The sequence below is a fragment of the Embiotoca jacksoni genome, unplaced genomic scaffold (assembly GCF_022577435.1).
Source record: "Embiotoca jacksoni isolate LCO1_2020_lvr unplaced genomic scaffold, fEmbJac1.0.p SCAF_1, whole genome shotgun sequence".
NCBI classification, from domain to species: Eukaryota; Metazoa; Chordata; class Actinopteri; family Embiotocidae; genus Embiotoca; species Embiotoca jacksoni.
Window position 1 is genome coordinate 4,454,329 of NW_027185229.1, and position 19,253 is coordinate 4,473,581.

Sequence of the window (19,253 nt, forward strand, 5' to 3'; positions counted from 1 at the left end):
AGAAGCTGACAGGAGCCAGAGCCCTCATTTACGAGAAAAAACCTGGATATGATATTTAGCAATCATATTTTAAATGTCACATACTGTAAACCTGGTTCCATCAATGAAATGCAAGTAAATGGCCAAATACCCCAGAGAGGAGTATTAATCATTTCACTGCTTCCAGATGTGTCTCTGTTTATTTAGGAGCCAAACAACTTATAAAACTTTAAAAATAATGTGCTTAAAGTTTTATGCAAGAACCTATGAACTATTTAAAAGGTCATTCAGTGTTTATCATAACACCCTGCTATAATTCTGAGTTGTGTCATCTCAAATCATTCAGATCGCTGCTCTTATTGATTTTTAGAAAAACCCAAATGTTTTGTATCGTGTTGTCTTTTTTGCCAAAGGGCTTTTTTAAGTCACATTTACAGTAGTTATATAGTTTGAATAATCACCAGAACTCAAATAGTAGAGCTGGCATGAAAAGAAATTGGATTGGCACATTGCTTTGTTACAGTGTAACATTACAATGCATTTATTATCGTTGCTAAATTAATCATGTATTTACTGTATTTCAATCTTGCAGGTAGACATCTTTGTCTTTCTTGAAACAATGTCATTTATCATCTTGCCTTATCAATTTCATAATCTATGAGTGCACCTTTGACAAAATGGCACACAAAGATTACAGCCTCATCTTTATAACTTTGAAATGTTCAAACAGCTCATAATTGAATTCTATCAGCAAGAAGTTTCTAAGAAGTAGTAAAAGTATTTTTGGCTCATAAGTTCAGGGTCCCTGGTTGAACAGCGCTGTCTCATCTGTCGTTGTGGAAATGATCAGGTGGGCCTGATGAAAGTCACAGAGTGGCTGCAGAGAGATGAATGATCGAGAGAAGGGACAGACATTAATCGTTCTCAGGGGAAGGACTTTCACTGTATTCAAGGTGGGAGAAAGAGGCTCTGATACTCATCGGTCTCCATCAGTTAGCAGGTTGTCAGAGTGTGGAGCTGTGTTTGCAGCTCTGACTGACAGGACAGGAAGTTCCACAAAGTGTGAAACAATAGTCCAGTCCACAATCAAAGGCAGTGCAGATGAAGGAGGATTTATATGTGAAGCCTATGTGTACGTGTTTGCAGGCAAACACACTGGTATGGAACTTGTTAATGCGTCTCATTTGCATCTTAATGGCTTTGTTTACATGCAGGTTGCAACTGTTTAACACTGATACATCAGATGTTGTTCAGGACAGTTTTATTGTCTCTCTCCAGTACAAAGCATGTGACCATCTGTCTTCTCCTTTCCTTTATGTTCATCCTCTCTCAAAGCTTCACAGGCTCATTCATTTCCACCACTCTTCATGTCAGCCTGCAACTGCAGTCTAACCTGAAACATCAGGGACACGGTGGGGTTAAATTTATCAGTATAACTATGTCTTTGGGAGCTTCACGGTCTAAAATTTTTATTTTTTATCACACATTAGGGGGGGTTAAATGATGAGAGCATGCACATATTATAGTGAGATGCACCTGTCATGTGAATTAATGTTTGATAGTCTCCCGCTCAGGCTTTGTCTGACACTGATACATCAGATGTTGTCCAGGCTCCCGCTCAGGGAGACTATCAAACTACCACTGGTAGTGGTGTCCACTACCATATAGAGTGCTTTCAATCACATATGTGACTTCAGAAGATATAGCAATAACGTGATCCTATCTAATCTGGGATTTTTTTTTCCCACAAGAAATGAGTCCCAAGAGGAGAATAAAACATTTTCCCCCAATGAGCCAACTGTGTCCAAATAGAGGTGAGCTCTGGTGGTGTGGCTGATGACGCAATTATCAATTTGGCTCCGATTTTGGCAGAAACAGACTCTCTTTTGCATTTATTCTGTTTATTTCCCCAAACTTTGACACATAGGTCACAAGTGAGGAGAGCAACATTGCTAATCAGCTCTTTGGGAACCTGCTTGTGACTCATTCTGTATCCTGGGTCCGTCTTGTCCCTCCGCCAGCCCAAACTGCGGGGGCCGCTTCATTCTCGGAATCACCGCCCGGGAGCGTATGGAGAAGTTATGCGTCTGGCGCGCAGGTAGATGTCCCGAACGGGATCCTGAAATATTCAGAGACAACGGACGCTACCTCCACACCTGAGGGGACATAAAACATGCGGAAGCTTCGTGGAGGTGTCTCATACAGATGCCCTCAAACTCAAACAAGGAACTCCCCCGACGTGTTCAGGTTTTCGCCGTTGAGCGCACACTCATCCAGCCTCCGTGATCATGACTTCGGGTTTGCCTCCCTCTAAAGCGCTCTACATCGGGATGGAGGTGGTGATCGCCGTCTCCTCGGTCATCGGGAACGTGATGGTCGTCTGGGCTGTGCGTATCAACCGGTCTCTGAGAGACACCACGTTTTGTTTCATCGTCTCCCTGGCCTTGGCTGACATTGCGGTCGGGGCTCTTGTTATCCCGCTCGCCATCACCATCAGCATCGGACTCCAGACGCACTTTTACAGCTGCTTGCTGGTCGCCTGCACGGTGCTCGTCCTCACGCAAAGTTCCATCCTGGCGCTGCTGGCCATCGCCATCGACCGCTATCTGAGAGTCAAAATACCCATGAGGTAGGCCTAAAGGTGAATTGCGTTAGTTTTCAATATCGTGGCTCATTTTAAAGACGTCCTTTGTGTCTGGACTGCTACTTGGACCAAGGGCACTCACCAAAACGGTCGTTCAGGTGCCAAGCGGGATTTCCATTTCACCCACAACCAGAAATGTGTATACAATGTGGAGCAAAGGTGTTTCTGGTCATTATTGTGATGTGACATTAATCTGGTTTTACTTCTCTGTAATATCTCGAGGAAATTACAGTATGAAAGTGATTAGTCAGTAATTTGATAGACTTGATATTCACCTGGTGCATATAAATGACATTCATTCAACCATGACTAATTACACTCCTGCACATTTCCAACTCATTTCACCCAATATATAAGCTGGAAATGGGGGAAAATGTGCATTTTATGATTTAAAAGGAGCAGACATTTGATTTTGTTTTAACTTTATTTCGCCTCAAAATTAAGTTTTGTAAGTGTGAATATTTATTGGCCCATTGTGCAGTTCAAAGCTGTTAAACCTTGCAGAAGAGCTGCTCTCCAGTCTGCGCTAAACCTACTAGAAGCATGCTGCAGTCATGTTGCTCTTTATTATCATCCCTTCTGAACTTGATTATTAAGAACAACTATATTTTTTCTGCTGCATGGCAACTGATCTCGTGAGCAGAGGAGGCTATTTTTAAAATCTGGATGAAATATCTTCTTTTGCACTCCTCTTCTCCCCTTGAACTTCATTTTTTTTTTTTTCCCAGTTCCCACTTCATATCGGCTCATTTGATGACAAGCTTGGAAGAGTCAGGCAGGGAATGCATGATTGGTCAATAGGCTCATGGTGGCTGCTTGATGGATTGCATAATTTCTCTAGCTGGCAACCAACACACACACACACACACACGTCATGTAAAAAGGTTAATGATTAATATCTTTGTTTGCTGTGAAATCATGCTTGTATCAATCATACAATATTTCACTTCGGAAGTGGAATTAACAGCAGAAACAGTGGGACTACTGCTTTCTTGCAAAGACAAAACAACAAAGCTGGACCTATTATACAACCCTGTTTCTGAAAAAGTTGGGGCACATGTAAATAAAAAGAGAATGCAATGATTTGCAAATCTCGTAAACCGATATTTAAAATAGACCAAAGACGACAAATAAAGTGTTGAAATGGATTTTTTTTTTTTAAATTGTTTTATGTAAAATATGTGCTTATTTTTCAACACTTTACATCTCGCCTTTGGTCTATTTGCAATTAAATATGGGTTTATGAGATCTATAAATCATTGAATTTGTTTTTATTTACAATTTACACTGTCTCTACTTTTTCGGAAATGGGGTTGTAGAATTACAAATGAGAAATTTTACTTTCCCCTCATAACGGATCAAATTTAGCAACAGACTCCAACCTGAACAGGTTTAGATTTCAAACCTCAGTGAGTTATACTTTACTGTCTTGCAGTAAATTGATAATGTGAGCCAGAAATTCAGTCCTCCTCCCTATACCACCCCTGAGACTCCGGAGGGACACAGTTTAACAAGCACTGATTGCTTTTTATAGCTGAGGTATTTGGGAGCCCATTATCATGATAAGGATGGTCTGAGATTTGAAAGTGTCCCATGCGTTGCTTAGCTGAAGAGAGGATTTTCCGGTAGGAGACGTGGCTCGAAATCCCAGAGGAAAGCTGATATAGATGAACTTGAAATCAAATCCAGAAAGCAGTTTTTGGCTGGTGGACAGCTGATCTGTATGCAGACAGACATCCAAGTTTTACAAGCAGCTATGCGAAGAGTGCACAAGTCCAGATAAAAAAATTGGCGTCACATACGAGAAGACCTACTTCAGACTGCTTTCTCTTTAAACCTCCTTTCATTCACCCTGGCTGAACTCTGAATGTGTGAGGCAAAGATGAGAGAAAGAAAATGTAGGAAAATCAAGATATATGAAAGTTTGGGCCTTGCACGAGTTGTATCTCAATGTATCATGAGTGTGCGTTCAACCGTGATAAGAAGGCAGAAATATGTGCATCATATGATGCATGTACAGGGCCCCTCCAACATTTGCTCACCCCTTTCATCTGATCGAGTCAGCTCTTATCCTTTACTAATGAAAGCTGAAAAAATAAAGGGCCTACCGCAGGAATCTTTCATGTCCATCTAACAGTGACTCAACTCACAGACGGTCCGATAACAGACCATTGTGTGGGAGAGACGGGACGTGTGACGTCCTGTTATAACACCAAACAGGAGACAACTCTCGCAGTTTTCTCCTCTGAACAGCAGGACCGTTAGAAATAGTTTCTGATGGACATCTAAACATGTCTAAAAATGATTTACAGAAAAAAAAAACATTGAACCAAAACTACATTCTGATTGCAGCAGATACCCAGAGATCTAAAAGACATAAAGAAATGAGAATTACTGAACACGTATACCCAAAACAGTTATAAAACAGAGCAACACAACAAACTGCAACTCTCAATAGTGAGACTATAGCAATTTGTGAAGAAGAGAAAACACATTCTTGCCTTGGAAAGTTGAATTCATAAGCAGTAAAACACTATAAAATACTCAATAAAAAAAAAATATTACTGCTCAGTGTTTTTGCTGCTGCAGAGTCACCTGGTTTGGTAGAACCAGTAGTTTGAGGCTGTTAAATGTTGTCAGCAAACTTCAGCTGGATATTTCTTTAAAATGAACATGTTTGAGTCAGTTTGTTCACTTTATGACAGAAGTCGACTATTGTTTCAGACTTTGTTTCATCATTTACAATCATCCTGTGGGAACAGTGGATATTGTAACAAACATTATTTGCTTTAAGAGTTGAAACTCTCAAGACACTCAGGACAAAAATGTTATGCTATCAGCTTCACAAAGGGAGTGTTTGTTGTAAATCTTGGAGAATGATTTGGCTGCTGTAAAGGAGAAAACAAGCACTCCCTGTTAGTCTTTCCTTTAATTCTGAAGTGATAGGTTTTGAAAAGACTTGCTCTTTGAAATCAAATATATCTCTCCACCCAGACTTTTTTCTCAATGCTTCATTTTCTCACTCGTTACCATAGCTACAAGCGGGTGGTGACCCCTCGGCGAGCAGGCACGGCCGTGTTGTTGTGCTGGCTGGTCTCCATCATCGTGGGCCTCACGCCCATGTTGGGCTGGCATAACCTGCAGCATCTCCGTGACAATGGCTCCCTGGTCACCGATGACCTGTTGGTGACCTGTGAGTTTGAGACGGTCATCAGCATGGACTACATGGTCTACTTCAACTTCTTCGGCTGGGTGCTTCCCCCTCTGCTGCTCATGCTGGCCATCTATGCTGAGATTTTCTACATGATCCACAAGCAGCTCAACAAAAAGGTAAGATTTCCTCTTCTTGTCAATTTAATTGATTTGTTTGACATGCAGCAATCAAAATTAATTTGCTGTTATAACGCGGTGTGAACGGCTACATCCGTACGCTGACGATGATCTTCTCTTTTTAGGTGACAGCGAGCCACACAGACCCGAGACGTTACTATGGGAAGGAGCTTAAGTTAGCCAAGTCACTCGCCCTCGTTCTTTTCCTCTTCGCAGTCAGCTGGCTCCCTCTTCACATCCTCAACTGCATCACTCTGTTCTGCCCCACCTGCAACAAGCCAATATTCCTCATTTACATCGCCATCATCCTCACTCACGGCAACTCGGCCGTCAACCCCGTCGTTTACGCTTTCCGCATCAAGAAATTCCGCTCGGCGTTTGGTAAAATCTGGAAACAGTATGTGCTCTGTCAGGATCCGGTTGGTCGTCTTCCTCAAAGAGGGAGCCAGAGAGGGCGGAGCCACGAGAGGAGGCTGAGGCAGAACGATGATGACGATGATGATGTGTGACCTTTGGCCACTAATTGGATTGGTGTGTAACTGTCAAGTTTCACTGCTATTGTTCACAGAGTGGAAAGGACTCTGGCTTCATTATCAGGCTCCAGGGATTACTGGTCAAAAGGTCCATTATGGAATAGAAAGATGTCAGAAGGGATGAAACATGGACTGAATGACTTCCTCTATCCTACACGCTCTGAGAGGACAGGATTACAAATCAGCATGGAGATCCTGGATCAGACTTAGATTTGGATAAGACGGATTTCTCCACCGTCTGACAAAAGGAGGATGATGTCGTGGCATGGGACAAAGGGGCTTCTCATTGGTTCAACACCAACCTGTTGGACTTGAATTAGTAAGTGTGTATGACATGTGGAACAATAGTAGTGTATGCCGTACTGTTTGACCTAAATTAAAACTCATGGCCTTTTTCATGAGAATGATCTCAAATATTTATCCTATTATGTGCTACATTAACATGCTTCATTCTGTGGCCTTAAGGACTGGAAATGAAATGGAGAGGAACTGAGGCTAAATATCAGTGTGTTAACAGTAGGAATCTGGTAAACCACAGGTGGGCGAGCAGGAAGTTTGCACACCCAGCGTGGTGCTTTAAGAAGGACCAGGACATGAGATATATATTTTAGCTGCATGGAAGAAAACATGTGCAACTTCGGTGAACCTCTGGTTTACTAAGGGCAAAGCTACTCGGTAACTCATCATTACAGATGTGTGGTGGATTAGCACGTGAAGATTTCTGAGAGTATTTGACCGAATGACAACTATTAGCAAAGAGAAAATAGAAAAATAATTACTTAATGCCTCTCAGTAAATCCTCGTGAACATGGACGATGGAGAAAGGTACTGATCCAGCGCTAGTAACTGTAGTCACATCACATCATGCACTCTTTTTGCATAGAGAACTGTGAATCTAAGGAATGTTGGAGCTCCTCCATCCACTAAGCTCCATTTGATCTTATCACTGTAACCCTGTAATGTAACCTCTCCTGCACATGTATCACTGGAACCTTTCCTCTACTCGCAGGTGTTTTTTTAAATTTTTTTTATCTTGTCACACTGAAGAGCCTTTGAGAGAGATTTACCAGCGTAGCATCATCACATCATCTCTGACATGTTTGTTACAGAGCTGACTTAAACTGACTTGTAAAGCGAGTGATATTTTACATGATAGATAAATGTTGACGGGACTGCTGACACTGATATTAAGTATAGTTTGTAACCAATATATATAAATGTTAAAAGGAGAATTCCCTGAGAAAACGGCTGTTTATCTCTGACGCATCCTCCCGCAGCTTGCGATTGAGGGACAGATTGTGAAATGTAATCTCCCTTTTTTTTTGTGATGGCAACGCATCGAGACAGACGAATGAGCGGAAAATGTCACAGCATTGGGTGACCACTGATTTACATTTATCATGCTGTGTGTGCGTTAGCAGAGAGAGGCATCACAATCTATGGCAGGGATAACGTGTTATTTTCTCTCTATGCGTTAGCTGTATTAAGACTAAGGATTACACATTGTGCACACATTGGTCACTGATTTCTGTCATTTGGACTGAGAGCTGATACATGTGTGAAAAAAGTGGGGAAGTAATGAAGGAGTCCAGGGGTGAGTCAACCACAAGAAGGATTGTAGCTAATTATGAAGGGATTACATTTCTGAGGAGGTCAACATCAAGGCCACTCTCATGCATGTTTGATTTTCTACAGTGTTACAACATGTATAGTACACACACACACATACAAATACATGTCTTCATCAGACCAGTGTATACAGTGTATTTCAAATGCTGCTTTTGTAAAAAAAAAATTCCGTGTGATTCTTTTGTTACATTGTGAAGTACGTGTGAAGCCAATGTGTGTATAATTTAGTTATTTGTGATTATTATAAACTGTCCCGTGATCAGTAGATCCGGTCAAAATTTTCACATTGAGTTAGACTTTTGTGAGAGAATAGAGAGAAATTGTGGGAGCTATTGTAAGTCAGACCAGCTAGTGCTAAACTCCTGTTAACCAGCTGTTCCTGGAAGAAGTCACCATGCCACCTGTTTTGTGTGGATAAGCACAGTGCTTGAAGTTTGTAATAGTATTGTGGATACAAAATGTGTATGTTCATTCATTTTCCTCCATTCAAGCAGGCGACAGGCCCAAATGACAGCCTGCCAATGACAGACTGTCAATGAATGTCAAGTATAGGGAGACGTAGCCTACACAGGTGAAGAGGACAGGATGTAGGTGTGTCATGGAAAGTTCAATGTGAAACCAAAACCAATGGGAAACATGAAACTTGGTCCGGACTTTCAAGTGTGAAAATGCTCTTATTTTGAAATTCTACATGTAGTGGCTTCAAGGTTTAATCTGTTTACATTTACTGGGCCAGTGTGATAAATGCAAGATGTGTGCAATATTCCCAGACAAACTGTGACGATATCAGAAGAAAATCCAGATCTTGGATCATGTACAATGTAGGCACTGTTAATCAGAATCCAGTTCTGGAGCCTCAGAGCTGTATGTGCTGTCATGGCCAGCTGTTTTGTCCTCATCTTATTATAAAGGAATATGTGAATAAACAAAGGGCCGAAAAGCAGATTCTTTATGTACACTGAATGTGTAAATTGTTTCAGTGCTGTTGGTATTATCTGATGTGCCGTTGGAAAAGATATTTGCATCAAACACGAGAGAATGAAAATGAAAGTTTCTCTCAGTATGGGCACTGATTGTAAAGAATCTATCGAGGGGTGTTATTAAGTAGTTTTGATTTTTAAAAGAACATCTTTCTCAGGATGTAATAATAGTCAATTTATAGTATATAGTCATTTTTCAAATACCAGGGTACAACCAGCCTTCACTATCTGTAAAGTAGATGACCTACTGTACATGTAGGTAAATGTCCATTATGAAATAGTTACATTAGATGTAATTGACATCAGATTTAAGTTACATCAAGGATCATATAGATGTAAGTGACATCGAGGAGCTGTTTGTTTGTTGTAATAAAACTTGTACTTGACTTAATGTTTGAAGCAGATTTTTGACCTGGAAGAAATGGAGAACTTGTAATCCTCATCCTACAAACACAAGTCAAATCCAAATTATAAAGAATAATCATCTTATATTGAAAAACATTGTGACTCAGTTTAAGCAAAGTTTAGCTTCTATTTAAAATGTATACATAACAGAAACTAATGAGAGTCATACAAGTACAAGTGTCAGAAGAAGCTTCTGCTGCCTTAATCAGTGTTAATTAGTCTGTTTATACTGCTGTGAACTGAAACTCCGTTGCCCTTTAAGTCTCTTTGAGGGCCATTATCAGCGAATTTCTGCATGGTTGCAATTTCATTGTGTATTTTTTCCCCCCCTCCAATTAATGATCTTTATTTGCACTCATACGAAATGAGCCTCTTATGGTACTTTTAAATGGAGACACAGACTTAACAAAAAGCACAGTGTGTGTTGGAAGTTTTCCCATTATAAATACAGAGAGTGGATTTCAGGGTCAAAGATCATTTTCTGCCTCGCCCTGTAAAGCTTTTTGTCTTGTGGATCGGCTCCAGGGCGGTTTTCGTGCAGCGTGATTTCACAGCTCTCTCGTCATGTCTCCCAAAGTTAGTGTGCAGTTGGTTCAGGCTGCCAAACAGCTGCCTAGAGGTGTTACAGTGGCAACAACTCAACTGCAGGGTGAAGAATGCAGTGGCTATATATTACTGCAGATTAAAATAAATACCTGTAAAGCAAATGTATGTAATAAAAGATTCATTGCTCTAAGAATAAAGTATGTGTGTGTTGTGTCAAGATTATCAGCAGGGATTTATCATGTATTTATGTGCGTCCTTGACTTTCTACCTCCCTCACAGAGGTGAAAAGCTGGAAAAACAAAAATGATTTTTTTTTACACCTCCATTCCTCCAAGATTCTCCAGGAGGGAGAGAAACTTGCAGACTCCACATATTGTATCCAGGGCTTGTTTTGTCATTTCTTTTTTGCATGTGCCTGATGTTATCATGCCTGTTTTTTATGACTTCTGCAACATGGTTGGCATCACATCTTGTGATTTAGTGTTTGGTGCTGCTCTCTACAGGTCGTGGCTGAGAACAAACTATAATGTTGATCAAAACAATATACAGTAGAAGGCGACGTGGCGCTGTAGGGGAAGGAAGCGAGTACGAGGAAGGAACGCAAAAACTGTCTTACCTAATAGTATTTGCCCAACTTCAAGCTTTTGGCCTTCTTCCTCTAAGGAGATCTGGGGCCAATAGAAAAAAAAAAGGTTCGGATATTAAACTATATGTGGACAAAAGGCAGCAGATATGATGACAGTGAATGACCTACATATGCATGTGATTAGCTAAAATAGCAAAAAATATATAAATTAATAGTTTTTACTGATAAATGAACCTTATCTGGAATTTTCTGGGAAATACTTCAAGTGGCAAACTGTCCTGCAATGATGTCTTCGATCAGCTCACTGCAGCGGAGGATGATGTCAAATGAACCATTTAATAATACTCCAATGATTTTTAGAGTTTCAATTTTCTTTTTATTGAAATAATTACAAAAACTACAAAAAAAGCAGGTTTAATTAACAACAATGTGTAAATAAAAAAACAAAACATCCATGCCTCATTTAAAACTGATACTTAGAAATGTGTTTCCTTTGGCTTATTATTAGTTTGATCCCAACCTGTGTACAAGTATTGTTTCTGACAAAGTTTTATCTTGTAGCTAAGACACCAAATATGTCTTTACAGACACAAAATAATGACAGTACATATGTTCATCTGGGTTTCAATTGTTTCATTTTAAATATTACACTCACTGTAAGCATTACATATACTACAAACAATGATGGAAAAGTAGAGGATGAATATAACAGCATATGAGTGATTCACTAAGGATTTACCAGCTCAAAAGATATTAGAATACCTGTATTTTATTCTATTTTTTTTAATAAGTGACAGAAAACACTTACTATTACTACTAGCACTTGAATTCACAACTTGATTGAGCCTCAGCAGTCATTTCCAAAACAAATACACAGTTTACATAAATCTGGATGCCAAAGTGGGAATATGATGTGTTTACTATTAACACTTTCTAAGGTTGTTTTAACTTATCATTGCAGAAAGAACAAAACCCCTACCAAGAGCTTTTATGGCACTGTGAATCAAATGTATAAAGGCAAGCAGACAGACAGTATAAAAATAATAAAAAATATATGTTAAATCAATATTTCATTCATTAAGAAATGCACGGAGCATAATCCCACAAGACAATTAATATTTGAGATTGGAGGATGCACCACTAATCACTTGCAAAATTTCTCTTAAGACCATAAAGAATGTTTTATATTGTGGTGAAGATCCAGTGGTATCATGCCGTGCTATTAAATACTCTGATGAAAAAACATGATTTCCACGTGAATAAAAAGTTATTTAAATCATTTATTGCTTTCTTTTTAATAGCCTACCAGAGAAAACTATCAAATCACAGTATTTATTAACAGATTAATTGAGTGCAAGTCAGCAAGAGGTGAAACTAATTCAAAAAATTCCATAAACTGACTGTTCGACATGATTTCATTAGCCTTCACTTGAACTGGGAGTGCCAGATGATCTAAAACAGAAATGTGAAGTGCAAGTGTTTCTTTTTAGGTTTGATGTGTGATCAGATGTCTGTCTGCGATTAACAAACCCCTGAACAGACAGATTACTAACTGACACTCGGTGACAGTCTGTGAGGCTCCACAGGGTCATCAGATAAAGAAGGCGTTCTTCATTAACAACAGGCTGGTTTGGCAAGATTCAGTGTCAAACATCTGGCACTTTATCCTGAAAAACACCAAACAGACACAAAAGTATAAACGGTTATCAAACTCAAAGTTTCATTACTGTCCATGTGGCTGAAACTTTAATGGTGTAGATACAATGTGATTTTTAAAATTCGTGTAATAATAAAAATAATCCGATTGTGTCGAGCGACAACAGTTTTCACTTGAAGGAAGGTACAAAAAGCTACAAAGAATTGTGGCGTTCCTGGTTATAAAACACCAGGAGCTCTATCTTACATCTGCAGAGGAGTGCCAGCAGTGTGGCACAGATGTCTTTGCTAGTTTCAGACTGACGCAGTAGTCACGTTCCAGTCCGACGCCCAGGTTGTATAAATAGCGTGTCCACAAATGCCCATCTCAGCATGATGAGGCACTTTGTCAACGTTAACCCGGTCTGAAGTTAATGGAGCAGCATTTTGGTGTTATTTTAAGGATACAAATTAACATAAATATATATCTACATAAGCCGGTGCACGGTGGGTGTGCTGTTACACACACAAGAACACGCAGCGGCGCACAAATATGCAAAAGATTAAAAATAGAAAGATGTGACAGATGTACATCAAGATATATCGTTCTTTTCTACTACTTGGAGATTCTGTCATTGTAATAGTAAGTTACTAAGCTGCAACTGCACCTGGCTTTTAAAGGGAATTGAAGATGACATGGTTTATTTTGAGACTAAGTACAACCCATTTGAGCAATGTGGTTTACTCTGTGCTCAGATTACCTGCATTACAAACATCAAATATCTAATACATTTAAAACTAAACAACAGTTTAACTCAGAAAATAGATGAATAATTGCAAAACTTTACAACAGTTTACTTCCTGTACCAAAAAGAGAACAAGCTCATCTGTTACTTCATGGCAGCAGTTTAAGTCCAATTAACCCGAATGCAGCAGGTTAAACAAGTTTAATTAGAATCCAACTGGTGTTATCGCACTACAGGCAGACGGACTGCTTTGTAAGCACGAGGTCACCATGTGGTTTTAATTCAGTCATTCAAGGCCATCTAGTCAGGAGTGGTGACTTTGAAAATTTGAAAGAGGAAGAACTTCGACAGATGATTACCGGTATTTCTTCAAAATGGGAGTGGTAAGAAATGAAAAGAAATCTAATTTTACCTGAAACTACAGTGACTGGAAACAAACTCCAACAATGATCTCAATAAAACAAAAAACTTGTTTTATTGAAGGATCAATTACACCATAATGCCTGTTTTGAATTATCTACCTCTCCATTTAGATTGTTCAGCTGTGACTCATGATATTTCAATATTTGTTATTTCTATGACAGAAGTCACCTTATCTGACAGTCAGATAAGATGACTCCTTGTATAACCAGGTATATTGCACCTGAATGTTTGTAGTGACACAGCGTGAAAGCTAAATGGACTGACACTTTGTTCCCGTAGTGGTTGCAATGTTTTCACCAGTGGGTTTGGAGCAAACATTTTCCAACAACTAACATTTAATCTGAGCAGCCTCAGCAACAAAAAAGCTAAAACTCTCTACTGGAAACATGTTTCTACAACAATCCTAGAATGCAAGTGATCCAACTCTTGAACATGTACTCACCCATCCCCCTTGCTGTGTGACCCACGGCCCAACACGCCTGTTGAGGAATGCATTCATGGCGTTCTTGATTTTGTTTTTCAGCTCTGGGGAGGATTTCTTGACATGGAGAGCGAATGCCACCGTGGCCCTGATGAGCTGCATCTCTGGAGCCACTTCAGACCTCTGAGAGGTGTAAGTCTGGCACACGGCATCCACGCCATGGCTGAACGCTGCCTCTAGGGTCTGCGGGAGAGATACCACAAGCGCCAATATGGAATCAATGTAACATTACTGTTTATATAAAAGATGGTCCAAACCTACAATTCTCCAGTTAAAAATAGAAAACCACATCCTGACTTTATGTTTGATTAGTTTTTCGAGGTTTTTTTTCTGTTCTTTTTTAAATTTGCCAGCTGACAATTCATTTTAAGAGACAAAAACAAAAATGTGTCAGAAATGTCAAAACCTAAACAAATAAAACCAAAACCAGCAGCATGATCACTAGACACAAGTGGGAAAACATAAACATTTTGAGTAAATTGGGTGAACTGAATCTCTGAAAGTCTTCTAGTATTCACATTAAAACATGAACTGAGCAGAGACATAACAAATACTGAACTGTAGCTTTAGAAAAACGGATACTAGTCCACAACTAGAAGAGCACTCGGAGAGCACAGACCTCCAGCAGTCCGCTCTCCTATGATATGCAAATCTGCAACCAGTATATTGGATACATTTTTAAAACTATTAAAATGATGTGAAAGAGTCCCTTGTGCCTCATTGAAGCCTCACGTCTGTGCTATTGCACCAGTTCTCCCTGGGCTGCCCCGGGCAGCTTCCTCCAGCTGATTTCATTAACACATTCATATAGGACACTTAATAAAGGTCTAGTTTTTATAGGTATACCTCTTGTGATGCTGCTTTCTTGATGTCAGTTAGTGCATCTCTGAATCTGATGTTGTCGTTCAGAGCATCAGCAACACTTCTCAGTTTGTCAGCGATCACAACTGGGTCAAAACTGTCAACTGAAAAAAAGATGATTAGCAGGTTACATCCTCACAGCCAGTGACTGCAGTGACTGCACTGTCAGCCTGCCAACAATAACAACAACAACAACAACAACAACAACAATAACAACAACAAGTCGCAGACAGACAGGTAAACAAAGAAAGGGTGAACTAAGAGAGCACAGTGACCTGCCTGTGGCACCTACATGAGGTTTTTAAAAAACAAACATATAATATCAAACCTGGTGAAAACATCTGTCCTGCATGTTGATGCTAAGCTGGAAAAATGTTTGCAGGGAAATGATCTTGACAGGAACAGGAAGAAAAAAGAAAACACGTAATAACCTGCATGGTGACTTCTTGAAAAATGAAAGTAAACTAACTAGAGTTTATAAGAAATAAAAGTGTGTCAGTAGGTATAATAGTGGCTCTGATTGACTCTACTTTATCAATAAAATAAGATTAAAACTTGTCAGTCAGCATCACTTTCAGCAGTGCTGAATAAAAACCTTGGGTTATGTTGCTGGGCAGAGATAAGTTTGGAGAAATATTGTGATCTAGCATTTTTAACCATGTTATTGTAATGGACAATCAATGCCCTCATAGCCACATAGTGCACCTGAAGACCTGTTTTCTTCCATCTCTGTTCTCTTTTCCAACAGTCAGATTAAAAAAAAAAATTTTAAATTTTTTTTATTCACTTTATTAATCCCCAAGGGGAAATTTAAAGATGGTGAATATCACAATTTATCGGCCGTTTTCATTGCAAGGGCTTGGATTTGATTTTAAAAAGGTGCAAGATCATTTAATATGGAAGCACAGACGGAGTTAAAACAGTCAGTCAATTCATTGGCATGGTTGGACGCAGGTGGACTAAAATAGCTAAAAGGTGCAGAGAATTTGGAGGCACTACGTTCATTAAAAGTGAGTGCAGGAAGAGGGACGTTGACCAGTATTAAAACTGTTTATTTCACAGGTTAAAAACGACACACTTATGATCCGAGACAGCTCAAGTCAACATTAAAATCCCCATAAAGAACAATCCTATAATACTCTAAGATCAGTGCAGATAAAAATCCAGATAATTCGGCCAAAAAAAACGCTTGTTGATTTTGGAGGAGGGTAAATGAAGGCGAATAAAAATTGGATGAGGACCAACAAGTTTAAAAAGAAGGGCTTCACAGGAAGACCATTTATTACATGACACGTGAACGCATTTAAGGCAGGTACAAGGGACACCCACCACCGCTGCCGCATTTCCTAGTGAGGAGGGCACAGTTCAACCACAGTTCAACCACAGTTCACTGGCAGTGATCATGTGATTTTAACCAAGACTCTGTTAAAATCTAAATTGTTGGAAAAGATCAAATCATTTAGAATAAAAGTTTTGTGATTAAGAGAGAGAGAGAAAAAAAAGAGCCATTTTAATGACTAACAGAGTGAATATTGACACAGTACAGTAGTCTTTCATTCATACCGGCACATACACGTCAGAAAACAAACACCGGACTAACCGTGTTCACTGTCAAGCTCCACCACACTGTCAGGCTCCACCACACCCGGATCCAGCCGACGAACGTTCACCTCGTCCTCGTCCTCTAACAGATATTTAATAATTAGATGGGTCTGCCACTCGACGTGCAATTCGGTTGGAGCCATTGTTGCTCATAAACATCCGTTGGACTGCGCAGACGCAGGCGGAGGCGGAGGCGGAAGAAGAGGAGGAGGAGGAGGCGGGGCTGCTCCCCTTCATCTTCCGGTGCGCGCCGCGCCCCAGGCACCCTTCACCTGCATGCAATCACTCAGACATTTGCAAGCTTGGTCTTGGCGTGGATTTTTACAGCATTAAATTACAATGATTAGAATGCACAATGACAAGTTAAAAAAACAGGAACTATACAACAACAAGTGTTTAATTTTTTTTAACTTTTCATTAGAAATGGAAAACTGCAGTATTTCATTTACATAAGTAGGCTATTCTGATCCTTCCTGCGTCATGTTTGATTTTGCATGATCATTCTGTGTTTATATCTTGATTGAAGAACTAGACATATAGTTTCAAAAGGCACACATCTTTGTAAGTTCATACAGCATGTCAGGAGAAAAATCAAGCATTTATTATCCACTTCCTTCAGCCATAAGTATTCAGTATTAGGCCTAGATTTAATAGGTTAGGATAATGGGCCCATTAATACATGTTGTGCACGTCCAGTTTTTATTTATTTTATGGTGACTTGCATTGTGTTCCCAAAATGGAAGCGGGTCCCCGCAATGTGTGTAAGCAGATGTATGTCCCCACATTAGTATAAAAGCACACAGTACACAAACAGACACAGAGGCTGTTATGCCTTTTGTCTCCAGATGATGGCGACATTCACCTACTGACCATACCCTTAGATGAATGATGCCCCACCCTAGTACACACACACACACACACACACACACACACACACACACACACACACACACATACACACACACACACACACACACACACACACGGTGACTGAAAATAATTAGAAGTTTATCACCACGCAAATTAATTTCTTATCATTAAAATTCCTGATTACAGCAGGTGGTTGTGCAAATATGTCAGAATCTGGTGTGCTCACACATCAGGATGACTACACGCATGCACAAGCAGAACTGTAAAACCCCATCGCCACAACACACATGGGCACCAACAGGTTTTTTTTCTCACCATCAAACTGATTGTGTGAAACAGTTTTTACATCTCGAACTGACAGTAATTCACCCATGAAGAGTGTTGATATCAGATGATTGAAAGTGTTTACTCAAATGTCTCTCTTTACATCAAACACCCCCAACCCTAAATAACCCAGACACTGAGCTGTGGCGCAGCAAAACTCTGGCTTCTTTCTGTTAATAATAGTGATTAAGACTGAAATAATATAAATAGAGTATTACCTACCCACTTTGGAAACATCTTTGTGGCTCCTATTAGTTCACACTTCTTCACACTACTCTCCCGTTACTGCTCAACACAGGAGCCAAAAATCAGCATGCACTTTGTTGACCCCGTTATCCATGCCTGTACAACACTGCATTCATCTTTTGTTTCTACATAACCTTTCCCACCACCAGTCCACTCAAAATTTGCTTAATGAAGGCAAAATTACATTGCTAGCCTCTTGGTTAATAACATCTTTACAGTATAAAATAACCTCACAATGTGAAAGACTGTGATGATGGAAAAACTGTTGGAAAATAGGGCTGAAAGAGCCATAAATTATACTTTCGGATGTTATGGAGATGGAAATTGGTTTGCCCAGTCATGCGATTGCATCTCTTCTGGAAAGAATACAGCCTTCATTAGGAATCATGCACAAGGATAATCAGCAGGGATGTCACAGTCACTTCTGTACCATCCGACACACTAAAGTCAGTGAAGTGGCAATACACAGAATATTGGTCCTTTCCCGGGAATAATTACACTACAGGTAAACCATGATGAAATAAACTGAGAAAACCGGAGATAAAACACATGCAGGATTTGAGAACCCATTTAAGAATCTGATGCAGTGGATGAAGTAAAGGAGGAGCATCAGACACAGTAATTGGGGATTCAGCAGTCTTCACATGGCTGAGATGCTGTCTGAAGGTTGGAAAACAGGCTGATGTTCAAAACACTGGGCAGCTAATAAGAGAATGGAGCAGTGCAACCACACAATCAGAAAGCTTGATACAAAATAAGGAATATAAGCAGTAAATACTGGGAGGAGATGTCTGATAGAAAGCTGTTGACAGTAGATTCACTGAGCTTGACTGGTGGTTAAGAAGTGGTATAACCAGGTCTGGGATGAGAAAAGAGTGATGAACAGGGGAGGGAGAACCTTGACAGATATAATAATGTCAATGACTGTTGTCCAGAAGCAACGTTGGCATCAATTTGGAACTAATAAGTAAATAAGTGCAAAGAGAAGTAGAGAGATCTCGCAGATAAGCACTATGGATCCTACTCTATGGGGAATGAAGATGGGAGGACCTTTTAATATTGCCACCAGCATCACCCTGTTTTCTGTGTATGAGACTGTAAGACCAAGGAGATTCCTTTTCTGTGGCTTTTGTATGAGTATGGAGTGGAAAGGATCAAAGAAGGGAGGCTTTCAAAGCATGTCCTCTGACTCTGTAATGAAGCAGGTCTCCCTGCTCAATAGTTGCAGGGGTTGTTGCTTTACATTATTTTTGTCACTGTAATTTTTCCTCCACAAGTTGTTTGGTAAGAGCCTCGTCTCAGCATGAACACATTATCTCATGTATTTGTTCTTGATTTCATTTTTCTTAAATTTTTTTTCTTTAAAAATATTATATATATTTATATAAAAACTTTATTTAAATCAAATTTGGCATACACAAAATGTCCAGGTA

At 39.7% G+C, this 19,253-nt stretch overlaps 2 protein-coding genes across 2 annotated transcripts; one reads left to right on the forward strand and one right to left on the reverse strand.

The window, feature by feature from the left end:
• The first annotated feature begins 1,994 nt into the window (after positions 1 to 1,994).
• LOC138202915 (adenosine receptor A1-like) lies at positions 1,995 to 9,481 on the forward strand. The gene is given in 4 exon segments (XM_069157287.1): positions 1,995 to 2,245; positions 2,248 to 2,608; positions 5,659 to 5,953; positions 6,079 to 9,481. Coding segments are annotated over 4 exon segments (1,101 nt in total). The 5' UTR covers positions 1,995 to 2,184; the 3' UTR covers positions 6,463 to 9,481.
• A 1,504-nt stretch (positions 9,482 to 10,985) lies between these two features.
• On the reverse strand, positions 10,986 to 16,536 carry LOC138202924 (bcl-2-like protein 15). Its single transcript, XM_069157299.1, has 4 exons — positions 16,379 to 16,536; positions 14,764 to 14,882; positions 13,879 to 14,100; positions 10,986 to 12,299 (listed from the first exon to the last, which is right to left on the reverse strand). The coding sequence occupies exons 1-4, from the start codon at positions 16,521 to 16,523 to the stop codon at positions 12,279 to 12,281; spliced, it is 507 nt and encodes a 168-aa protein (XP_069013400.1). The 5' UTR covers positions 16,524 to 16,536; the 3' UTR covers positions 10,986 to 12,278.
• Between the last annotated feature and the right edge of the window lie 2,717 nt (positions 16,537 to 19,253).